We start from the raw sequence: 26022 nt of genomic DNA, 5'->3' as shown, positions 1-26022 counted from the left end.
TGAAATCTGGGTCATGTCTTTCTCATTAAGTGAAACTTGTATGGAGACAACTGGTCCAAACCCAGCCTTTGGTGCAAGATAAGGCAGTGTCAGTTACGGCAGCACTTACATGGTGGCTGTATTTGGTCCATTGTGTTAGAAAAATGTAAAGGTACAAAGTAAGCCACTTAAAATTTGGAAAGTATTTAATAATTTCGAAAGCATTTAGTACATAACTTAGAGGAGAACCATTGCTGTAACTTGCTCTAATTGATGTTGATTTATAGGCTGATGGGAATAATTTCATAATAGTGTTTCTAGTCCTAAGGTATGTGTTAACTAAAGGGGTGCCTTCTCAGAGTGGTATCAAGTGATGTAAATTATGTCAGTATCCTCTTTCAAGAAGAATTGTGGTAGTGTGAAACCTTAAAGGTGTCTTCTGACAGGACAAGATATTAATCTCATCTAATCTGTCACTGCAGTTGGGCTCTGACTGGATCTGCGATCACAGTTTCGGGACAGAAAGATTTCCAGATTTTAACTTGTTTCAGTGCCAAGGGAGTAGCAAGATTATCTCAAATGTTCCTATCTTGCAGATTCAGACATACCACATCTCCTTGCACCTAGGATGACTTAAAATCCTAAAACAATTGCTATGTTTGTTCTTGGGGAAGCCATGGAAAGCAATGATTACAAGGTATTTTTGTAAACACTTGATTCTATGGGTCATCTGCAAGCCAGCAGCCAGAAAGCCAGCAGTGTGATCAGTAACCTATCTATTACTTTGTGTGTCTTATACTGTAACTTGGTAAACGTCAGCATCATCTCTCAGCCACATTATTGTTAGTAACAGGAAAGGTTTAAACATTTGGCAGGGTATCCAGTACTGTATCAGCTAACCCAAGCATCTACACTACCTGATCTGAGTGTATGATGCCACACAGAGAACAGCTCACAAGGCTGTTTGGTACTTCCTTGCATATGTGTTGTTTTGGCCACAGTGAGCCCATAAAGGCTTTTACCTTTCCCTCCAAAGCTTTGCAATAGCTCAGAGTGTTCTGTGAATCACACACACACCTGGCTACTACCAGGTGCCTGCCAAGCACACTGGGAAGTAGCTCATCTGTAGCTGGTTTTTGTATGCTTCAGTTTTCTACATCAGAGACCTATGAGAGGTTATTTTGTGTCCCTAGAGAAGTGATGACTGGATCTGGAAAGTCACAGTAGAAACAATTACCATGAAGCTGGATGAACCATGTGGCTTGTGACTTAGGTTGATCTGCAGACAAATTAGAAGAGATGGGTTTCCTGAACTGTGGTGTAAGAAAAAAGATAACTTTTTCAGCTTTTGCTTCCTTGTTCCTTGTTTTTTTTATCACCACTACCTGTCACTCTCAGCAATGCAGGCTTGTTGGAAGATGTTCACAGTTGAATTTTCAGAAGCACAGGATATTTTCAAAATATACGAAGGGCATTCATTCCCCACTGTTAAGTTCCCTTCCCTTCAGAGGCCTTCAGAAGCTGCTGCTTTGACGTGAGCTGTTTGCACCACACAGCAGAATTGAGGTGGGGTCTCATCAAGTGGAATAGGCAAGTCCCCAAAGCAGCTCTACATTCTGCTTTCTACCATGCTCCCAGTAGGTCGCTGTAGGACCACTTGTTTAAGATTCCTTATAACCCCTGATCTTAACCTTTCAGCAGTATTCATTCAAACATCCCACTTGCAAAGGTAAAGAACACAAGGGTGGGGAGGAATACAGGACATTAGAGCCCTACATTATGACCAGAGCAATCACAGAACAGGATCGCATCCAGATGGTTCTTGGACACATCCACTGAGGGATACTACACAACTTCTCGGGACAATCTGTTCCAGTGCTAGGTCGCCTGCATAGTAAAGACGTTCTAGCCCGTATTCAACTGGAACTTCCTGTGCATCATTTCAAGAGCCAGGCTCTGCTCGGTGGTGCCAAGCAATAGACCACAGGCAACAGGCAGAAACTGATGCTAAGGAAGTTCCGCCTGTACGAGGTACCCCAGCACCAGCGTGTCCCAACGCGGTTCTACCGGGGCCCTGCGCACCCGCTGTGTTCTATGTTCTGTGCTCATCGGGCACACGCAAATCACGCTGCCGTGCGAAGGCCGATTCCGCGGGCGGCGGAGAAGGCGGGGTCGGGCTGAAGAAGCCCTTCCTTCTTCCTGCCCGGCGCCTCCAGCCAGGGCTGCACCGCCTCTCCCCGCCGCACCCCGCACACGGCCAGCACTGCGCAGGCGCGGCCCCGCCACCGCCTCGGGGCGCGCGTCACTTCCTGACTGGGCCGGCGGCGCGCGGCCCCGTCCCGCCCCATCCCGGCCCCGGCGCGGCCCTGCCCTGCCCTGCCCTGGGAGGGCCGGCATGGAGAAGCTGCGGCGGGTGCTGGCCGGGCAGGACGATGAGGAGCAGGGACTGACGGCGCAGGTACGGCCCGGCGAGAGCCCGCTCTCCCTTCCCCTCCCCGGCGCGGGGCCGCGCGGGTCGAGCGGCGCTGGAGCCGCACCGGGCCGGGCGCTGCCGTGCTCCCCCCGCCGCCTTCCGCCGTCCTCGGCCTGCGCACACGCACACCCCGCTTGCCGGTGCCTGCCCGACCGGGGCAGAGCGGGGCAGGCATCGGCAGGCAAAGGACAGACCGAAGTTTGTGGCGTGCGACGGGCGGTGCGGGCAGCAGGCTCTGCCCGGAGGATGAATGTTGGCCAATTACTCACGTGTGAAGCTGTTGGCTGTGTTGGTGGTGGCTTGGGGTCCTTCGGTTTCTACAAGTTTTTCTTGTGCTTAAGCAGGGAGCAGATAACATACTATGCTCCCTTCCAACCCGACTGAGTCTGCGATTCAGTGTAAATTGCTTCTCCGTTCCCGCATGCCCTTAAATTTGCAGAAACAAAGGTTTTGTTTAGCAAACAAAACATCGTTTTGTCTGCATTCTGCTGAAGTTACTTACTCCTTAAGTATGGCTTAATTGTTCTATTTCCTTCCCACTATGTTCCTCATCGTCAGCGAGTTTTTTTGTTTCGTTTTTACTGTTTAGAGACCATACATTCCTGAGAACTAATCTCTAGGTTGAAGCAAAGCTGAGCATGCTTACAAAGAACCATTTATTCCTTTAGCTCCCTCTTAACTCATGTGACTGCAGGTCAAAGTGCCCTACATCAAGGAATATCTTGCTCGCTACTTCCAGCGTGCTGGAGCATGGTGGAGGAGGCTGGAATGTAGCTGGGATCTGAGCTGCGGCTGACAAACCTTGGGGAACCAGCAGAAACTGAGCATAGCTGGGGTGATATTGCTTCTGGCATGCTGCTGGCATGCTTCACCTGGTTTTGCACCCAGTTGTCATTTGTCTTCAAGGTTCGTGAATTTGGCCTCTCTGCCACAACAAAGCACCTAAATTGTGTCCACTGATTCTGGAAGCAGTGTAGAATCTTTGCCCTTTCACACCAGAACTGGCTGCCAGCATTTGGGAGGGATGCTTCACCTTCTGCTCTTCTCAGGATTATCAAAGAAATACTTATATTTCTGTTAATCTCTGTTCAGTTCCAAGAGAATTGATTATTCTGGCATCACCAGGCACATTTCATGCAAGGCACAGGATAGTGACATAGAGTTTTCCTTTATTTGGTGCTGTGATAGTTGTTTCAAGGTGGCAATCAGTAGATAAAAGCCTACATATTTAATGCTTTTTTATTTGAGTTGTATACCTTGAGGAGAGAACTCAGCTAAGAATGTGTTTAGTTTGTTAAATATCAGTAATTAAACTCTACAGGATTTCACTATTGCATGTAATGATACTGTTATAGCCAGAAAAGACTTTAAATAAGAAAAATCTGCCTATACTTAAAGCCTGTCCGGTACATGGTAGAAGAAAACTTATAAATATATCTTGGGAGTGTCACTTGAGGTGAACCAGAAAGATCTTTCAAATAAATAAATACCCCTTGACTTAAAAAAAACCAAAAAACTCAAGTGTTTAGATCAGGCAGTTTCTCAGCTGTATTTTTTCTCTCGAGGTAGCAATGTGTTTGTAGAACAGTGGAAATCAAGCCTCTTTTTAGAGAGGATAATCATATGTGACCTTCACTAAAGCTAGAGCTGAGTGGTGCTGACTATTTTTAAAGTGTGTGTATTAGAGCAAAAAAAGTATGTGCACCCATGCAGAGAGGAACACTTGGTAAGAGGTGGGGCTGTGAAAGAAAGTGTGAGGTTAGGCATTGTGTGTGTAAAATCTTCAGCTGTTTCCATGATCTTTCTGGAGACGAGTCATGTGTTTGGCTGAAAACAAAGGCCCTCTCTTTGGAATATCTGATAGTTGTGTAATAGCCATCATATGGTTCATGTCCATAGATATCTCTGGATTCTTTCCTTTGGTTTTGGTAGAACCATTATCATGAAGTCACAAGTCATTCCTGCTAAGTAGAATACAAGTCTATAATGAAAGAACTGTGTGATGATTCAGTGAAGTCCTTCTGTACTTTCTAAACTCTTCAGATGACCAGCTGTTGTTTCTTGCTGCAATTAGATCCATTATTCTAAATATATTTAAAAAAAAGGAATAAATTACCAAAAAGATTGATAATAAATGGAGAAGTGATGAGAAATAAGAAATGATGATGTTTTCAGGGCAGCATTATGCTGTTTAGTTTTATCAACACCAAAACTAATGTAAAAGCAGTCCATGTGACACATTGGATGTTGCATGAAATCTGACAGCTGCATAAAGCACTCAATAAGATTTCAACAGAGGAATAGACCAGGTATTTCTTATATTTTTATAAGAAATTGTATATTGCGTTTCTTATATAAAATTTCTTATATTTAATTTCTTATGTTACGCTTCTTGTATTTTAATCTCAACTGGTGATAGAAATACATATAAGGAGGCCTCTTAGGGAAAGATGAAAATATATCACTATAAATATTGTTTCGCTGTGGTTTAGAAAGCGAATTCTGCAAATTTACTCAATGTTTCTCTGCATTTTCTCCATTACTTGCATATTTACCATTGAGAGAAGATGTAATTGTTAACTTCTAGATTAGTAAAATAAAGTGGTTCTGGTTTTCTGTTTGCCCATGTGGAAAACTGTTATAAGATCAGTAATATATGGAGGGAGCCTAGGTGGATGCTCAGAGCCACAAGAACTATTTATTTTTGATCAAAAGCAGCCTTGTGGATTATCATTCATGCTGTTTATTGTGTGTGTATTGTAAACTCTTCAGCAGTGATGCTGTTATTGCAAGCCTGTTCCTTATGTTTCAGAAAGTCTCCATTCCAGATTTGGTTTCCACTTGATGTTTCCTCTTGATTTTTGGAAGTCTTGGTCATTTCTTTCATATACTATTAGCTTGAAATAGCCTGTGAATAAAAAGCTTCTTGCCCAGGAATTTGGCATTAAAGCTTAGCAATAGAAAACTAAGGATTTCCTTTTGTTGATTTCAGTTTAATTTTTCTTCTTAGAAACAAGTTGATAAGCAGTATAGCAAGAAGGGTTATGTTTTACAGGAACTCCCTTGCCACCACTACTGTTCTTCACACAAACTACAGATGTGGAACATGCCTGGAAATTATTTCAGCCTCCTAAGTAAAAGCTTTTGCTTATGCAAATACCATAGACTGCAGTGACAATTCTTTTTATCTGAAATCTGGGATTTGCTGTATAATTTATGTCAGACACACAAAAAGAATCTTTAGCACCTTTGCGTTGATTCCTGCTTTTGTTGCGAGGGCAGTTTAGACTTCCTTTTTCTTAGGGTTCATAGTCTGTTGCCTCAGGGTGTTCCATGGTCCCTGGTATAGAAAGTACTGCCTGCAGCACGTGTGGCAGGGTTCCTGCACTGTCAGGTCCCCAGCTTCTAGAGTGAGCCTGGCATTTGAGCACAAGCTGGTGCCTGGTTTACACAGCTGAACTGTGTATCTGTGACTCAACTTTTGCAGCAAGGTGCTTCTCTGCAGTGGTGAAAACAGGCGTCTTGGAAAGGCAATGAGTTCCATTGCTTCCGTGAAACCCAAAAAATTGAAATTGTAGAATATCCTGACTTGGAAGGGACCCACAAGGACCATCGAGTCCAGCTGCTGGCTCTGCACAGCACCATCCCCAAGAGTCACTATCCTGTGCCTGAGAGCATTGTCCAAATGCTTCCTGAGCTCTCTCAGGCTTGTGATCACTTCCCTGGGAGCCTGTTCCAGTGCCCAGCCACCCTCAGGGTGAAAAGCTTTTTTCTAATATCCAGCCTAAACCTCCTTTCACAGCTTCAGCTGTTCCCTCATGTCATGTCACTGGTCACCACAGATAAGTGATCAGTGTGTGCCCCTCTGCTTCCTGTCATGAGGAAGCGGTAGACTGCAGTGAGGTCTCCCCTCAGTCCCCTTAGGTATTAGGGACTAAGAAAATGCATTACCAGATCCCCAGTTTCAGGATTTCAAACACTGTATTAAATAGGTTCATCTTGATAACATAAATGGTGATATCATTGGGAGTGGTTGGAAGGATGAGCCTTCATTTTAATACCATATAATGTATTTAGTCTTATTATTACACAGAATGCACTGGCAGCCCTCATGCCACAGCTTATCTTCCTGTAGTTCATGTGCATATATTGTCAGTCAATTTTTAAGAATTAAATCCATAAAATGCATCAAACTTTTTGGGGTTTGTGGTAATTTCTGCTCCAAGCCTTTGTGTGGTTCTCTTATTTCTTGTGCTGGTTTTTTGTTTGTTTGTTTGTTTGTTTTCACCTCTTAACTCTTAGGGATTTAACTAAAAATAAAGCTGTTTTCAAATTTATTTGAAGAATGAAGTCTCCTGGTAGTCACTTCAGGAGCACTGTCAGATAATAAGATTAGAAGTAGAAGAGCAGTAAGTAGCAGCAATGACCTGATGCACCTGAATAAAGGATTTATCTTCATCCTTTCCCTGTTTTCTAGGCAATCTGAAATGTGTGTGCTGGGTTTACTGATATTATTGGCCTATCTACACTTCATTTCTGAACACAGATGGAAAGGATTTTTACTCTTTGTTTTTGTGTGTATGTGTGTTTGTGATTAGTTGTATGAATAGGTGTAACTAAAGGCATGATTGAAATGGGTATCTTCAGCTGTTCATACTCTTCTTAAAAATGCAGGCATTCAGGACTCTGTCAAATATGATTTAAAATACTAAACCATCGTTCAGTTACTGTTTTTGTCTGTTTCTTTAATGCATGCATAAGGATAAAGTGTTGGACCTAGCAAGGTAAGCTACATCTTCTGACTTTTGGGAAGTTCTGTCATCACAGCACCTTTATGTGTGTGTGCATGTTGCAGTTTTTTATTAAACTAGGTACAGATTCCTCATTTGTACAAATGTGAAATTATTCTAAGCAATAACCAGGTTTCCTTGGTTAGCTTACCACTGCCTGAAAGAGAAATTTCTCAGGAGATAAAGAGGAATATCATTGGCTGGGGAGAGTATATAATGTATATTTGGTTAATAAGTCTTGATTAAAATACCTGTTGACTAAATAACAGGAGAGCAAGTTTGCCCGTGACGGCTGAACAAATAGGAAAGTTGTTCATTTAAAGTAATTTTATGTAAGCTGAAGCAACACTTCACTTAATAGGCCAGTTTAGAACAGAAAGTACATTTAATTGTAGTGACCTGGAGTAAGATGAAATGTATTGTTCTTACAGTGTGGGTGGAGATGAGCTGAGCATATCTAACAAATCACTTCTGCTGAAAGGGGTCTTTCTGCCAGCTACATGGCCCTGCCTTTTTCCTTACATCAGCCCTGCTGCTTTTCTGACAGCTTGCAGAGCTGGCTTGGCTCATTAGCCAAGTCATCAGAATAGAAGGAACACTAATTCTGTTCTCATGTCAGGAGTTGTGTCAGGTAGCTCAGCTCATTAGGTCCTGGAGTCACTCTGCAGAAGCAGGAAGTGAAATATTTCCTTTCAGCAAGTTAGCTTAGTCTGATGAGACAAACTGTGTTAATTTGCCTACACTTTCAGGAAGGTAATTGGAAGAGAAATTGGAGTTGTAATGCTTGCAGTGGATACTGGCATTAATATGTACAAGGGATCCTCTCTAGTAACAGGAAAAGGTGTTAATGTCTATAGGAACCTACAGTGTTGCACAAATGAATTCATTCCTTTGCAAATTGCTGGAAGGTCCATTCGTTCTTTTGATTTGATACAACTGTGACTATTTTCAGTTGTGTGGTGATTAAAAAAACCTGTTTGAAAGTGAAGTAGTGTTGCTTGCATGCCAGGCTATACCTTTATGGGTTTTGTCTTTTTTGTTTGTTTGTAAATATGTTTCCATATGTTCCAGATTGATAATATGATTTTGTGATATGAAAGAATTAATACACAAATAACTGTTAAGGAAGGTAAAATTAATATTTCTGGCTAAAATTATTTTGTTTGAAATTAAGGGCTTCAGTGGTAGAGAAAAAATTGTCCTTTAGATTGTTCTAAACTGGATGTGTAATATCATCTTTTTCCTCTCTTATTAAGGTCCTTGATGCCTCAACACTCAGCTTTGGAACTCGAGTCAGATGGTTTGCCATATGCTTTGTTGCTGGCATTTTATGTTCTTTTCTTGTAAGTAAAGTTATTTTCTTCCTTGGACTTTATTATTTTTCTACAGCTAAACCTCATTCATATTCCTCTTTTATGTATGATTCCGTGTTTGCTTTATCGTGCATTCTATATTTTGTGTGCTTTTATTTAACTGGACATTAAATGTATGATTGGTTGTTGATCTCTAAATTATGATTTTGGTCATTTTTCTTCCAATTACAGAAGTGAGCATTTTTACTGTAGCATAATACGTTTTCTTACTAAAAGGTTTGAACACTGACAAAATATGCTCTAATGCTCTACTTTTGCACCTGGTATATTAGGAAAGAGGTGTGTACACATCTTATTTTTTTTTTTCTCTCTAATAAAAGGAAAACAGACAGGGGAAGCTTTAAAGGTTTTTAAAGACTGAAGAAACCACAAGCGTAGCATGTCACACTCAACAAATCAATGGGTGTGGTTGTGTGTTGACACTTGAAAAACCTGCTGCACTCCTGGTGGTTTTACAGTCAGCAAATCATGTGTTCATTCCTGAACTTTAGGGGCTGGCAGGAGTCTGCAGCCTGCAGTTAAGAGTTGAGATCTATTAATTGCTTGGCTCTGTCAAAATTTGACACAGGTAACTTGCACAAGAAGGCAGTTTTTCAGCTGCATGGAAACTCCCAGAAACAGCTGAAAAAACATTAGGGAAGTCCTCTCCTTCTTCTCTGTTTTCCTTCCTCTCCCTTTTCCTTCCCCTTTCTTCCTCCCTCTCTTTCTTCCTCGCTCTTTTCCTTTCATTTCACCACAGATTTCCACTGAAATTGCAATTGAGTAGAATGCAGTTGCTTTTTTGTTTGGTTGGGTTTTTTCAGGACGCAGTGTGCAGATCACAGTTTGTTTTGCTTCTAGTGGAGGCTTTCTTTAGGCTCTGACAGGCTGAGAAAGTTGGGTCTGTACAGCCTGGAGAAGAGAAGGTTGTGTGGAGACCTCATAGCAGCCTTCCAGTATCTGAAGTAGGTCTGCAGGGAAGCCAGGAAGGGGCTCTTTGTTAGGAGATGTAGTGATAGGACAAGAGTAATGGGTACAAATTGAGAACAGCGATATTTAGGTTAGATATAAGGAAGAAATTCTTTATTGTGAGGCACTAGAAGAGGTTGTCCAGAGAAACTGTGGATGCCCCATCCCTGGCACTGTTCAAAGCCAGGCTGAATGGGGCTTTGAGCAGCCTGGTCTAGTGGGAGGTTGTATCTAGGTGATCTTTCAGGTCCCTTTCCTATGATTCCTTTTCTCCCTGAGCATCACAGGGAACTGTGATCAGCAGAAGGCTTCAGATTTTAAGTTCAGTGGAAAGAAGAGATATCTGGAAGAATTCTAAAATGTTTCTATTCTGCCGCAGTGTGTATTTAAGCTGCAAGTCTAAATGGTTGATTGGAGGAGAAGGGAGATGGTGAATATTAGTGCAGCTTTATGACATTTTATCTTGTGTGCAGAGGTGTAGGATGTACAGTGGGGCATTGTAACAAAAGTGGAAGTGTTGTGAATTAGGATGTAAACAGTACAAATAAATATAAATAAACTGCCTAGTTGTAAAAATATCCAGAAATCCAGTGAACCAACCCACTGTTTGCCAGCAGGTGGCAATAGAAGTGTGCTGGGGAGTGATTGCTGCAACTCTGAGAGCAGTGTGCTCTGCTAGTGTAGGTCAGAATAATGTTCTTCATAGTATGAAGTTGTATTTATGGACTATAAAATCTAAATAAATTGAATTAATTGAAAACGTGCCAACAACCTGTCTTTTATAGGGAACAGCATTGCTATGGCTCCCAAAGGGGATCAAACTTTTTGCAGTGTTCTACACCCTGGGAAATATTGCTGCTCTTGCCAGGTATGATTTCTGAGTTATTTGTTTTAGAAAAGTACCCTCCTTTTCAGCTACATTTCTATTTGCTTTTATTCTAGAGTGCTATGTTGTGTGTAAACAACATTGTGTTTTATATTGAATGCTAATAACAAAAACTTGTTTGTTTTACAGTTTTGTTGTTTATCAGTTACCTTACACAACTGTTTGTGGGCACATCACAGCTGGTATCTGAAGTATGAATAACAAATTGCTAGTTGAATGTTTTGTACTTTTTGCATCTAAGTCCTTCTTCCAGGTACAGAAGTACCTCAGCTTCAGGAGCAAACTGGTGGTTTGCCCTTTGTGTGGATACTTTGTTACTGGAAGGAGCTTTTTGCTTTTAACAGAGAGATCATCCTGTGTCCAAGAAAACTTTCAAAAAGGAAACATTCAGGAAATCCTGGTTTTGACTGTAAGGCTGAAGGCAGAATCTAACATTTGCTCATAGTGTATTTTTAAACTCTCTGATTCTTTGAAATGTTCCACATAGCAGTCCTAAAAGATTTGCCTCTAAAAGGGGCCCTCTTAAGATTGAAAACTTTTCTTTCACAGTTTGAGAGACACATAAGAAACATAATGTCCTTAAGGTATTTTCAATTTCTGTTTTTCCTCCTTCTCTTATTATCTTAGTGTAGTTGAGGCATGGTCATGGGACTCAAACCCCATGGAGTCTGGTCTTGACTTTCATGGAGTCTGAGTTTAGTCAAGTAACTTAACTTTTGAATCAAAGCATTGTTAATCTGTTAGAACTCATGTAATGTGGCATTAACATTTGAGAAACGTGAAGGTTCTGCTTTTCCTCAACCAATATGTTAGGAGACAATAATGCCTATACTGACATTGAGTCTCAATTGTAGAACTATTCCATCTCATACTCTAACAAGACAAAAAGTGAATACTGGAGATAGGCAAAGCTAAGTGTTTGCCTTTCTCTCCCTTGTCTTACTCTCTATTCTTTGGTTTTGGTTTGGCATAAGTTTTTTTGGTTGTCTTGTTTTTACCTGGTACTTTGAGTGTGTTTTCACTTTTTCAAATTAAATGAGCATTTTAGAAACTTAGCACTAATGAAGTCTAATTGAGTTAAGAGGAAAGTTTTTCCAGACTAGTATTTCTTTCAGGAGGATGCTGAAAAACTTTAGTCTGCACTCCAGCTAAAATTAGAAGAAAGAAGAGGCCCATTTCTCATTCAATACTCCTTTTGGATATAAAAAACAGGCAGCTGTGTTCTAAGAACAGTAGGAGATGACAATGAAATCCCAAATTGACAAGCAGATTTAAACTTTTCCAGGCTTCTTTGCAAGTCTGTATTTAAACCAAAATGCAGTCACCACTCTTACTAGCCTGTCTAGTCCCCTCTAGCTTGATTTTACTATTGTTTTCTAACCATGCACATGAAAACAATGATACTTGATTGTTCTCAGGGATGATGAGTGTGTCTCTACAGAATGGTGTATCTAAAAGAATTATTCTGTTTAATTGGAGGATGTCTAGAATTTATTTCCAGCCTTTTTTTCTGCTCCATATGGAATCTCTTCTCATCTCTGGTGCAGCTCTTGTGATGTTGGTCTTCTCAATATGAATCAGATTACAAACAATGAATTTTGCTTTCTATATTTTTTTCTGCCTACTTTATGTGGCCAAAATGTAATTCCTTTTTACCACTTCATTTTCCTCATCACTATCCTTCCACTAGCTAATATTTTCTTCTAGTTTTTCATGTCCCCTTTTTTTTGGTCTTAATTTAGTTTTATGGCTCAGCATACAAGATGGAAAAATACTGAGAAGAAATTAGTTTGGATTGCAATGAATATAAAACTTTTCTTTTTCTATTGAATTGTGAAAACTTTTTTTTCATTTAATATGGACATTTGAAGACTGTCTCCATAAGATAAAAAATGTGAAGGAGGTACATGTGCAAAGTTGCTGGTAGGAGAACAGTTGGATGTAGAAAACTTAGTTTTATTTGCTGCTTGGAATGTGGATTCCCATATTTCTTCTGTCATAGAAGGCTTATGATTGGTTTCAGGAGGAAACTCTTATCAAATTCTTTCCTGCTTCATTTCATATAAAAAAAGAATTACTAGAAAAGGAGTTAGACTAGATTTTCTGCTCTGTAGTAAAGCATTCAGACCACCACAAGATTACAGGCATTTGAACTCTTTCTTTAAATTGTTGTGTTTTCTACAAAGCAGAATGACAAGGAAGAAAGAGACTCATCTCAAATATTTGAAGCCAGAGAAATACTCCTGAGGTTGTGAACTCTTAGTTCAGATGGCATTTCTTTGCATAAAAAGGTACAGCATGTGGTGTTGCTGATGGTTTTCATTCTCCCTTCTAGTTAACTACAGAGTAGAAAAAAGCTTTAGGAGGATTAATACAAACTACTGAACTTTTCTGCCTTTTTGCTTGCTGAGTTTAACTAAAAGAGGTAGAACTTCCCTGTAATCTTGATTGTAGCTACTTGCATTCTGCCTGGGTTAAAGTATGTATTATTAAACAAAAATTTTCTACAGCAGGTTGGTCTTTGTAATCTTGACATTATTTTGGCAAGTCAGTTGTTATAACAGCTTCAACACAAAATTCACTAGACTTCAACTTGATAACTCTGCTATACTTAAAATGTTTTGTTTTGGTAATGTAAAAAGCTCTAACCGCTATATTTGTTTCCATTATGTTTCCTGAAATCTTGGATATGATCTCATTTACTTCTGCAGTTGAGTTTGCTCATCTTTTTCTTTTTCCTTCTTTTTTTTTTCTATTATGGTGCTTGCCATCTTAAAATAACAATCAAAACATCTTTGACCACCCACCCATCTCTAAATTCATGTAGAGCTACTTATAGTCATAGTTCAATCTCCCCCCATTTAGTATCTCTTAACATGATTTAAATTTAACTGTAACTGCACTGCTTTCTTAATTGCCTTTATTTATAAATGGCATTCAGCACCATCAAACAGATTATTAGTTGAAATGTGTTTTTTCTTACTTGATGGAAGAGTTCATAAAAACTGTTTTGCTTCTGTTATTCCTTAAGTATATCCTTGTCACACTGTCCTCTCTTATCTCAACCAATATAAGTGTTCTTGTATTTGCCTGTTACTTTTTTTTTTTCACTATGGTAATATTTTGGAAAGAATTTCGTGACCAAGGGTGACTCATAAACTGTTTCCAGGGCTAAATTCATGGAGTATTTCACCTTCTGTTCTAGTTAGTCTCTGTTGCTAAGCACTGAAATATCTTTTTTTAAAACCTTTGTAGTCATCTATCTGTTGGAAAACGGGTCAATTACCTACTGTCTTTTAGAAAGAGTTATTTGAAAATGATTTACAATTTGTTTTGGTTTTTTATCTCCTATTAGTACATGTTTCCTGATGGGGCCATTGAAGCAACTGAAAGCAATGTTTGATCCAAAACGATTAATAGCTACGATTGTGATGTTGGTAAATATACTATCTTTCTTTCCTTTTATCAAAAAGTTTTCCTTTAGCCTCAAAGCTAAATTTGATGCTTTTCTAAAGGGAGGTTATTTCTCAGTCTGCCTCTTCCTTCTGCAGAGAAATGACAGTAAAGCTGTTAAGCTCTGTATGTCACAAAGATCATCTAGCTCCTTTCTCTGAACATGTGTGTTTTTGTTCTTTATGATTTTTTAATTAATCATTTGGAGTAAAATATTCTTCATGAAATCTTTCTTACTAAATGATAATGGCAGGTTAATTATTTTTAATTTATTTTCTAAAATATTTTCTACAAGAACAAGGGGAGAGACTTTTTTAGCTACTGTGGAAAGTCAGTGGCCATCAAGTGTAGCTCGACAGTTGTTTTTTGGCTGCAGCTGGTCTGTAAAGGTCAGTGGTTCAGCACTTTCAAAGCAATGGAGAAAATTAATTTATTTCCCCAAAGTCTGGGAGGCCACATGTTCTCCTTTGAGATTCTCCATTGTGACATCCCTGGCTCCTTTACTTCCATGACCATCATTTCTTCTTCCAGGAGGATGGAAAAACCTTCTCCCCAGTATCAGAATTCCTATCCCTATATTAAGGATAGGAATCTCTATATTAGGTAGTTAAAATAAATTTCTCCCCTTGCTGCTTCTCTGTTTAATACTTTTCTCTCTTGCTCCTATGATTTGTTTCAACTTTGATTTTTGAAATGTAGTTGGCTTTCCTATTCTCTCTATCATATAACTTGTTTTTCTAGTTTAGTGAGTAAGAAAGTCTTCATAAATTCTTTCTGGATGGCTGTCATATGGAGGTTGTATGTTTTTCATCTCACACACCCACATGAAAAATAGTTATTATCTCTTTTGAGAATATTATCTCTTTTGAGAAGCTTACATTTGCCCCTGTCTTTTGGGGAAGTCACTTGATCATTGCTTGGACTTTGCTTGTTCAATAGAGGTTTGTTTTGTTTTGTTTGAGTGTTCTTGTTTTGTTCTGTCACTATTTCCAACTCATACCAAGTTACAAGTCCTAGGAAGGATATGTTTTGTAGGAGTGAATTAAAAACGTCCAAGAATATCTCCAGTTCTGCTAGAGTCTGTATTTGCTGAGCATAAATTCTTTAACATTTTACAGCTGTGGGCTTTTTCCAATGAAGCTGAGAGCCTAGGCCAGACTCTTAGAACAGCAGGCACAAAAATCATTTTGCTCTGATGATCCTGTCATCCACTGTGCTCAGACATCATGACAAAAAAAAAATAACTTTCAAGGCAGTAAAAACAAAGCACATCAGGGAAATGGAAGGAGAGCAGAGAGCAGAGCACACATCAGAGACCTACCTGTGCAGAGAGGCTACCAGCAAGGTTGGGAAAATGAGAATGAAAGGTTTCATCTAATAGTGAGTGTGAACATTGGATGAGAGTCAAGACTTTTAGTATGGAAATTTCAGTAAAACACAGAAGAACTGGTAAATTTAAAGTTTTGAAAACTCTGGATGAATTTGACTGTTTTAATCCCCATGCTAACACAAATCTAGAATTGTAGGCAGTTCAGGAGTCACAAACGTGCTTGGAAAATTTCAAGCATGTATTACTTTTCTTCCTTTCAATAAAACACCAACAAATTTTTTTTCAAGTGAAAGTTGATTTGTGGTTTTGCTCTGTTTTGTACTATGTGTAATGAAAAATGGAGGAAGCCAGATAAGATCTAGTGGAAAAGTTCTAAGTGATGGTTAACCTTGCACAAATGGTATGATTATTTGGCATAGTAAACTATTATCATTGTAACGTTCCATCCAAAGTGTTTCAGTACCTCGAACAAAGCTTCATGTGAGCTTTTTCACTGTACCTGAGGCAGCTGCTCCCTAGTGGACTCTTCATTAGTGTCAGAAGATGAAAAAGCACTGGCAGACGAGGCATAGCCTGTATTTGTCAGATCCTGTAATTGAAAATGGATGTTTTTAATAAAGGGCTGTTGGTAGCGATGCACACATCTTTCTTGTCAGAGACAGGTGTTATGAATACCAGGTTCAAAATGATGGTATGTACTGGAATAAGAGAGGAGCAGTTACCAGGCTTCTTGATTCCTTTCAGTAAAGCTTTATCATCTAAGCCCACCTCTTAATAGAATCAACAAATATGGGTGCACACACCAGCTTATACTCCTGGTTCCTCAACTCAACTCCTGCCTTGTCTTCCTTTCAAGACTTGTCCCAGCCCTTCTGGCCATGTATACCTCATACTGTGCTTTGAAAAACACCATGGAGTTCATCATATAGTCACTGTGAGACAGCCTTTGTTTCATAAGTCAGTTTTAAAGTGCTGATTGCCCATTGAAAACATGGGAGGGATTACTGTACTTTCTTCATTGTGTATTTGAGTATTTATTCTTTTTTTCCTTTGTCTCTCCTTCTCACCCCAGCTTTGCCTAATATTGACTCTGTGTGCTGTATTCTGGGTAAGTGAGAATACTTTTTTTTTCTAAAAAGCAATCTCAGTTGGTTAGTTTATTAATTGTATTGTAGCTTTAAGATACAGTTCAGGGGTGAAGGAAAGGTGAACTCCTGTGTGATGTTTTTGTTGGCTGCAGTTGAGCTCAGGTGGAGTGATGAGCCTGCTGGCTATAAAAGCAAATGCATCCTTCCACCTGTGATGTAGATGAAAATGCAAAATCTAGAGCATTGGGTTCAGTCTGCAAGCCTCTAGAATAAAAACTAAGAAAACCAAGCTCAAATACTGTTTTGTTTCAGTGGTGCATACTTATGTCAGAAAATACCAGAGAGTGTATAGCTGTCTGCAGAAGCCATGGATAGAGAATATTAAGCTGGTTAAGACAACAGAAAAAACCCAGAAGTGTCTTCAGGCATCTTGGTTGAAAACTAACTGTAGTTGCATTCCGTAGAAGTAAATATCTCACTGGAATGAACTTCCATATTTGCAGAAGTACAGTGATGTGAGTGAGTGTTAACACTGATGTTGTTAGGTGTTTCCAAAGCTAGAAGAGGTTTATATAGCATGGTGCTAATGGAGTGATGAATAAAATGAATGGAGAGTTGTTGGGAAAGAAACAGCAAATTAAGACAAGGAAATTTAGGCATTGTCAGTCAACTCTATTCTTGATTGATCAGTCTGTGCCAATTGCTTGCAATATAGACTGGTGTGGTGCAAAATAAACTAATTTGCAGTATTTGCTTTATTTTTGTTTAGTGGAACAAAAAAGGTTTGGCGATGTTATTCTGCATATTGCAGTTCTTGGCAATGACCTGGTAAGATTCTTAAAATTCCTTTTAATTTCTTCTCCCTGCCCCTACACCCGCATGATTATAAACCTATATATATATGATTCACATATAAGTGTGCCCAAATGCTAGCCTCAATCTGTTTTTTCTCAGCTAGGTTGTGTAACTCCAGCAAAATCTATATTCAATCGTCTTGCAAAAATGGTAATTTGAAGTATATTCTGCAACTTGTGAACTTATCTGAAGCCTTATGAAAGGAATACATATGCCAAAAAAATTGTCCTGCTTTTTCTGCATTGTAGAAGTATACTCTCCTCTTTTTTGAATTCTAACTAGTTTTTTATTTTTGAAATGAAAGAAACTAAAAAACATTTTCATAGGGTACGTCCTGCCCCAGGAATATACTGGGTAAAGAGTGGGTGGATGTGAGAGGGTGAATTTAGTGCAGCAGGTGCTGTGATGACCAGGAGCTCGGGGGCTGGGTTTGGCAGTGTGTGAGTGCAGTCAGGTGAATGCTTGCAAGCCTGGCAGAAGTTTTGGAAGTTACTGCCTTTTCCACAGAGATACACACTTGATGTCCTTGTCCCAGGTGAATTACTTGGTGTCCTTGTCCCAGATGCTCATTCTCAGGCAGCCCAAGGTGACCACAGTTCTTGCTTGAACTTGCCCTGAGTACACAGAGTCTGTACTGAACGTGGGTCTGAGGACAAGGAACCATTTGTTCAGGACAGGGACTGTTGGGCATGGTGCTAGATAGAGGGAAGGCCTCCAGCTCAGACTGTGCTCTGTGTGTTTGCAGCAGACAGTTTGTTAACTGTCCTGGGGTTTGATCAGGCTGGGCATGAGAACACAACACTGCCTGGAGGCTTGTGAGAAGCAAGTTTCAGAGAATAATAGAATTGTCAGCTGTCTGAGTGTCACAGTTGTGGAATATTATTCATCCTACAGCATGTATCTGTATTTAGTTACATAAATAATATGATTAGATGTATATTTGCATAGTAATTTAGATTATCTTTTAAACTGGAAGAAGTTCTCTATCATCTTGAGTACCATTTTCACACAAATTTTCTATTCCTTTTGGATTTGGCACTAGTAAATGTGTTTTTTAAGTTGATGTGCAATGGAAGTTATGAACTACATTAAAAAAAAAGAAAAAAACTCAACCAAACAAAGAAAAAGTAAACCACCAAATCCATGTCACTGTTTATTTCTTGTCCAAACATGTCCTCTTTTCTCAGGTAGGCATTAAATTGAATAGGTAATCTTGTTTAAAATTTTGTTACAACAGTTGCTTTTATTAATGCTGGCCTAAAGTGAAATAATCTGGTTCTAGGAGAGACATGAACATTCTGAAAATATACATTTTTCTTCTTTTTTTCAGGTATAGTCTGTCTTATATTCCTTTTGCAAGGTGAGTCTGCATAATAATTTCCATCTTAACAAAAGTCATTACCTTTATGCTGGGGAAAGGCATAAAGTACTTTATGTGTGTGGAAAAATAGAACTTTTTAATTTTTAGAAAATGGCGTAGCTGAACTTAAAATTCATGCTTAATACAAGCTTTAAATAGAAGTACAATACATAGTAATTCTCTTTAATAAATTTCTCAAGTTTCCACCACTGCAAATGAATCAAGGTTTTGTTTAAATAATGTCTCTAATGATTTAACAATACAGTCATGCAATAGTCGCTTTTCTGGTACTAAAATTAAAGGTAACTTATGGATCTGAGATCCTAGTTAAAAGCAAACAAGCAATATAGTGGCAGCTTCTGCTTCTATTTCTGAATTCCTCCATCATTTTTAGGAGGGGCAAAGGCAATGCTCTATTTTCATTTTGGCAAGCTCCTCTCTTTTCTTTCAGTCTTGTGTGTACAAAAAGGGAATGAAAGCAGACCAAACACATAGTGAAAACACATGCAAGTAATCAAATGTAAGAATGTGTTTTTTCTATGATTCATGTAAAATGCAGAAATGCAGTTTGGTCTTCCTGACAGTGTTTTTTTTGTTTTTTTTTTTAATTAAGCACTTCCATTGCTGTAGTAGAGGTGTGGGGAAAAAGAATACAAAGTATTGTCTGTCCCTTTTATCTAGTATTTTCCCATAGCATCGCCAAAAAAATCTGGTTTTTTAAAGCTTCAGATTTCATCTAGGAAGGATTTTTTTAAGATAGTTGTTGATAATTACAGTGAATAAAATAACTGAGCTCAGGCTTCAAACTGTCATTTTACTATTTCTGACAACTCAGACTAACCCAGACAGAAGTAGTATTCTGAATTCTTATAGGTCCAGTGGCCATGAGACAGTCTCAGTAGGTTCATTCCTTCTTTTTGTCTTTTTTTTTTAATTGCTTTCTCTGTAGAGAAAGCAAGTTGAGCTTCTGGTCTCTGACTTTTTCTTCCCTATCAGCAGTACTTCTAGGTTCTGGAGAGAAAAACATTATGTTATATGCATCACTTAATTTCTTTGGGTTTATTTATCTGTTAGATTTTATGAGACAAAGAACTGAATTTTATACAGACTGCTTTCAGTAATACTGTGATTTCTTTAAGAATTACTGAGTTATTTGCTTATGTGGAGTGATATGATAAATTTGTTATATAGACTGGCTTTCTTACGGGAACAATGACCTAAACTGTGCTAAGTGCCAGAGAACAGTATTATGTCATTTGTTTAAAGTATGCATTTCTCTTGATTTCATGAAATTATCATTCCTTGGTTTAACTCTTTTCATGGTTTGCTCTTCAGAACATTTTAATTGTTCATGGGCTTGTTGGGGTGGGGGTTGTTGGTTTCTGTTTGTTTCTTCCTAAATTAATGGTAGCTCTCCTGTTTGGCTTGGCAACAAAAAGCCCCACCAAACCAAACCCAAATGAAAACAGCAACAAATGCAACAAAGCCAAAACCCATACAGCTAAGTGACTTTAGGGAGTGAGATAGTATGTTTCTTTGTTTTTTTTGAAACTGACTAGCAGCAGAATACAAATTCTGTTGCTTACACTCTTAAGTAAGTAACGTGCACTCTTTAGTAAGTTGGTTACTTTTCTGGGAAAATGAAAAATAATGGAGACTAAAGGGAATGATCTGAGTGTAACAGTCAGAAAACAGTTTATTGTTGATTGAAAAAATTGAACCCTTCAGAACTTCCAAACCTTAAGGCTGAACCAGCTCTCTCCATCCTGCACTGTCAGCGCATAATTCCAACCCTTCAGCCTGTGCTTTATTTCCTGCACTGTGACGGTCCAGCCCCGATGTGGCTTGGAGCCCTGGCAGCTGTGCCCTGCTGGGGACTGGGCGCTCCTTGGCTGAGCCCTTGCTGGGCAGCCTCTGTGAAATCAGGCTCTGCCCTTTGCTCAGCCTGCCACAGTGCTGTGTCTGCATTTCAGCATGGCCTGCAATGCAGACAGCACGGAACCCTGGCACTGACCTGGCCCTGAGCCTGGCCTTTAGATCCTGCATTTGATCAACTCTTGATATGCCTTGAGTTTCTGCCATATTTGTCATTTTAAATAGGTAATGGTTTAGATGTTTCTAAGCAACATAACAAATCTTAACTGACTTTTTTTTTTCTTTTTTAAAGGGATGCTGTGATTAAATGCTTCTCATCCTGTCTAGGGTAAATTAAAACCAGGAACCACTGTCCACTTTAAAAGGCAACTTTTTGCTCTGTAAATTTTACTCAAAAAACTCTACTTTGCCACTTCTGAAATACCCAGTAGCAGCTTAGTATTTTCCTTGCCTTTTACACTTGGGAGATTAAATAATTTTTACTAGAAACAGTTTTTAAAATAAATTTGGAGAATTATTTGTGTTTACCCTGGAACTTCCAGGCTTTTTTCTAACAGGAAAGTACATTTAAGTACTTCATACAGAGTAGTCTTAACACTACTTTGTATCCAGTAACAGTTTGTTCTCCAGTGGAGGCAAGTCACTAAGGCCTGGGTAGTATGCATAAAGGTTTCATTTACAGTTCTGTCTAAAACTTGCCATTCATGTTTGTATATTATCCATTGCATGCTTTTCCAAAGACAGAGTTTTATAAACATTGTAAAGATTTGGAAGGTTTGTAATTAATGCTCCTTTGAAATGTCTATACATGTGCCTTATGGAAATACTTAATGAGAATGTGAAAGGAATGTTTAAAACCTGTTGGATTTTATTAAAAAAAAGTTGTATTTTAAATGTTTTTTTTTAAAAAAACTTTCATACCTAAATACTTTTTACTACAAGAACTTATGGCTAATGTATAAATGGGACTGGTGAAATAAATTCATTTTAAAAGTGTCTAATACGTTTTTATTTAGGAATCAACTATAGAGGGCTGAAAATTTCAGCATTACTCTTGAATAAAAATGAAAATATAAATGTTTGTATATGACTATATCCAAATTTGTTTGATAGATTTTCAGAAGTGACCTTAAAGCTTCTTTTAGTATTTAGACAAACTTTTCATTCTGGCTTAATCTGGTAATAGATTGAAGTACTCTAACACTGCCTGGCTCCAGTAAGAGATTCTCATTTCTGATTTTTTCAGCTAAGAACTATCCAGTTATTCTGGAGCAAAGTTAAATCTTTAATGTTTGGTGGATATTATATTGCAGGAGGTAGGTTCTTTTTTGCACAGGATGGATGTGCTTATATATGTGTGTTCAAAACTGAGTTGGTTTGGATACTTTCTTCTGTTGATCCACAAATCTAGAAGAAGGAATGGCCTTGGAAAGATGTGATCTGCAGTGTCAGGAAGGAGAAAACCTCAATGTTTTTAGTATTCAGAGTTCAGGCTAAAGAGACAAATTAAGGTACAGTATGTTCCTGTTGAATATCAGTGCATGTTGCAAAACATAGCAACAACTTTTGGGGAAGCTGTGTACACAGCGATTGCATTATTTTGCAGTAGACTTCCAACTAAGCCACTCCTTTTAACTGGTTAGTAACAATAAATTGCCTGGGAGGCATCCTCCCTGCTGGTGATAGGGGAGGCAGGTAGTCCTGGCCTCACAGCAGGGCTTGCTAGAGCTGTGTGATGTAGGGACAGCTATTCCAACTCTGCCCACGACCCTTGGGTGCTGAGGCACCCTTGGGTGAATTTTTGGCTCCTTTTAATTTTCAGCTTGCATTGAAGAGGAAGTAGGATGTGCGTAGGCAGTGATGGGCATCATCCTGGAAGTGACTGCCCCTTCCCCAGTCGCTGCTGCTGACCTCAGCTGACTGGAAAGATCCCGTCCCATCCTGTCCCATCCCATCTCTCGTGCGTCAGGGCCAGGCTTTCATTTGCTCCAGGGCTGGTTTTGCCCATCACCCACCAGTTCTGGTGGTACACAACCACCTTCGCTGTAGTCTTTAATTAGAGTTATATTGGTTATTCAAAATTTAATTATTTATTTATCCACTATGGTGGATTCACCATTCATCTGTTAACACTTAGATCATCGGGAGAGAATGTGTTCAAGAACCAACAGTTCCATGTACTGGTATGCTTCCTTATGCACTTTGGTCTGTTAGTTACATCATGTGCCTTCCTTGTTCTTTTTCTCTCCTGAACTTTTAAGGGTTGACTTCCTCCATCTGCATACAGAGCACACACTCTGTGTTGTTTTGCCTGTATCTTTTGCTCCTTCGCATCCTGTCTTGGAATACTCATACACAGTAAACAAAGAGCTCACAGTTGGGGAATCTTCACAGTGTAGTAATACCCTTTGTGATAGTGTGGAACCATAGGTGTGAAGATCTGTCCCTGTGGATTGCATACATGCTATCCATTTTTTGATAAAGTTTTGGTATCCTAATTAAATCAGCAGTTTGAAATAAATTCTGTAGAAATTATATGCCATGACTTCTAAGGCTAAATTTTGGAGTGGTGGTAATCATCTTGGATCCATATGAAATATATGTTTACTTATTACTGCACAATGAAACTTCTCCAAACCTCTGTTGATGGCTAGGGTACTTGAAAAGATAGGAAATTGCTGTCTTGGATATCACAAAAACCCAAACCAAACCCCAAAGAAACAACAAACCTCCGACGGTGGGATGAGCATCAGCTGTGTCACAGAAGGCATTGACACTAGAAGAAGGATCACTGGACTGTACTCTTCGTTACCAAACCAGGCAGCGCTTGTCCACTAAATCTGAGTCAGCCAGCCCTAGGTCTGAGTGTGTCTGGCTCTTGGCCCGTCTGCTTGCTCTTATTCATGATACTTCAAGTAATCAAAGTATTCTTGTTTTTAAGACGGCAAAAGAATTTAACATGATCTTAAAATATTGTTTTCTCACGCTTGGACGCTTGAGGACTTCGGGAGGAATTTAGAGCCTTTTTGCCCTCGGGGTGTGAGCCCCGCCATCCTCTTCTTTAGCTCGGCTCTGCTGTAGGGCGGGCAGGAGAGGACCGGGAAAAGGCTCCGGAGTAGCGCCGCGCCGAGCCCGACCAGTGCGGCTCGTTCGGCAGCGTGGCCAGTGCCGGCACGACCCCCGTCCCCGCCCGCACGCCCACCCCGCGCTGAGGAAGGGTGTTCCCGGGGCGGGCGAAGGGCGGGAAGGGGGACGGGTTATCGAGAGGGAAAATCGGCGGCTGTCGGCGCAGAGCGAGCTCGCCTTCCGCGCCGGCAGCTCGGGCTCCTCGTCCGCTCGTGGCCATGGGGCTGCAGCCCCGGCGCGCCGCGGGGCCCTGCCCGCCCGCGGGAAGGAGCGCTGCCCTGCCCGGAGGGCGCTCCGCTCCCCCCTGGGCCCGCAGCGACGAGCCGGAGGGAACTCCCGGGCGCCCCGCCACGCTGCCGCCCCTGCTGCCGGCCATCCTGCCGACCCCCTCCGCTTCCCCCGCTGCCGCCCGGGCGCAGCCCAAGAAGCCGCCGGCGGCCGCCTCGGCCCCCAAGAAAGCAGCGCCTCGGCCCGCAGAGGAAAAGGTGGCGAGGAAGGCGCGGGGGGCGCCCCCGGAGCGGCCGGGCCCCCTCTCCAGCTCCTGGCCCTGCTCGTCCCTGCAGCGGCCGCCTCCGCGGAGACCGCCGGCCGAGCGGGCGGCGCGGCCCCAGCCCACCCCGCCGCAGCCGCGGGGCCGCCCGGGGGCGCCGGGGGCGGGCAGCCGCTCCTGCGAGAGCCTCGGCGGGGCGCCGGGCGAGGCGGCGGGGCGCTTCTCGCTGAGCCTGCCGCCGGAGGCCATCCGGGTGCTGCAGCGCCGCAGCCTGGAGCGGCAGCGGGGGCAGCCCGCACCCTCTCCCGCCGGCAGAGCCGCCCCGGCCCGGCGCGGAGACCTGCGCGCTCTGCTGAAGGTTTCGCTGCTCAACGACCGGCACCGCTACGACGACGAGGAGTACGAGGAGGAGGAGGCGGGGGCCGCGGCGGACGAGGGGCTGGTGCGGAAATGCACCGAGTGGCTGCGCGGCGTGGAGAGCGCGGCCGGGCGCGACCACCCCGAGCGGCTGGAGACGCTGCCGCACCTGGGCACCCTCTGAGCCCCGCCGGGACCGGGGAGCGGCGCGGCGGGGGCCGCCGGAGCGGTCGGACCGGGGGGAGGTGGGGCCGCCATCCGCGATGTCGTGTTCCGTGTTGTGTTGTCGGCGCCCTGGCAGCCCGGGCGGGTGGCGGCAGGTGCCGGGCAGCGGAGCCCCTGGCCCGGAGCCGATCCTCGGGGCGCCGCCGCCGCCGCCGGGGCGAGGGACAAAGAAGCGGCGCCGGCCTCCGCCCGCCGGTGCCCGGGTGCTGGGAGGGAGGGCACCGGCTGTGGGCGTCCTGCCTCCACCCTCGCGGTTTTTTTAAAGATTTCTGACTACTTTATAAAATGTGCGTAATGGTTTTGTATATTTGTACATAAAAGTTCATTTTTATTTATTTGAATAAAGGACTCTTGTGTTGCGGTAGCCTTCGCGCCTTGGTGGCTTGGCGTTGGGCTGTCCCAGCCTGGCGGTATCCGCTGTCTCGGTGTCCATAAGGTAAGGATGGCGGGCTGGTCGCCGTGCGGAGAGCCTGTGCCCTTCACACGTTTGCTCCTCGGAAGAGTCGCCGACAGCTCGGCTCCAGGGGAAAAGCAGAGCCGCGGATTCGGCGAGGCGGCGGAGGCAGGGACCGAGCAGGCGGGGGCGAGCCCGTCGCTGCTGGGGGCAGATGGCAGCAGCGCCGGCGGGGAGCGGTGCTCCCGGGGAGAGGCAGGGACGGCGGGAGGAGGATGGGGAGGTGCGAGCGGCCGCGGCGTGGGCAGAGCTCTGGTTCCCTGCGCCGGCGAACCGCAGAGGAACGGCTGGGATTATGCATGGACTTGGCTATTTCATCCCCCCCCAGACAGTAATTCAGATACATCCGACCTTTCGAGCCACTGCCAGTGTACGAGGTGGAATAGGAAGGAAGGAGGGAGGGAGGGAGGGAGGGAAGGAGGGAGGGAGCACAGAGGCAGCATCCTTTGTCAGCGTCCCCCGGCTTCCCATCCCTGGGGCCCACTGCAGCCTTCCCCCCTCCGGGCTATGGCCATGCCTGGTGCTCTTCCGAGCTCTGTGTGTTGGGAGAGGCGAGGAGGGGGCTGGGAGGCCAAGTGTACAGAAATTACGGGCGGAAAGGGAAGGGTAAGTCTTTACCAGGCTTACAGTGTCTCGGCCACCTACTGTTGCTCTTTTATTGTTGTTATCCAGCTTCCCAGAACAACAGTCAGACCTGAGCATTTACTGTGATTCTATAAGTATTTTGCAAATGAATGTTTGAACAGGTTCAGCTGAATTTACTTAGCGGAGTAAAAGTTTAGTGCCACAAATTGGGTATTATAAATTTCACTAAGACATCAGTTGTTTACACCAAATGATGTCTGTGCTGACTTCCATTAAATCATGTCAGAGAAACCTTTCTGTATATTAGTTGCATGATGTAGCCATGTGCTGCATTTTGTTTTGCTCCATGTTTGTTCAAGTACCTTTTTATTTTTT

General features: G+C 42.0%; 2 protein-coding genes across 2 annotated transcripts; both read left to right on the top strand.

The window, feature by feature from the left end:
* The first annotated feature begins 2301 nt into the window (after positions 1-2301).
* On the top strand, positions 2302-21491 carry SFT2D1 (SFT2 domain containing 1). The gene is made up of 8 exons (XM_036381351.2): positions 2302-2437; positions 8499-8585; positions 10349-10431; positions 13805-13886; positions 16305-16340; positions 17090-17148; positions 18506-18535; positions 20703-21491. Exons 1-8 carry the CDS (start codon positions 2375-2377, stop codon positions 20740-20742), a joined length of 480 nt encoding a protein of 159 aa, XP_036237244.1. The 5' UTR covers positions 2302-2374; the 3' UTR covers positions 20743-21491.
* A 1447-nt stretch (positions 21492-22938) lies between these two features.
* On the top strand, positions 22939-24972 carry PRR18 (proline rich 18). Its single transcript, XM_036381350.2, has one exon. The coding sequence runs from the start codon at positions 23755-23757 to the stop codon at positions 24565-24567; it is 813 nt and encodes a 270-aa protein (XP_036237243.1). The 5' UTR covers positions 22939-23754; the 3' UTR covers positions 24568-24972.
* The last annotated feature ends 1050 nt before the right edge of the window (positions 24973-26022 follow it).

This window comes from Molothrus ater, chromosome 3 (genome assembly GCF_012460135.2).
Source record: "Molothrus ater isolate BHLD 08-10-18 breed brown headed cowbird chromosome 3, BPBGC_Mater_1.1, whole genome shotgun sequence".
NCBI lineage: Eukaryota > Metazoa > Chordata > Aves > Passeriformes > Icteridae > Molothrus > Molothrus ater.
The sequence above is the reverse complement of the archived record's forward strand: the minus strand, read 5'-3'. Positions and strand labels throughout refer to the sequence as shown.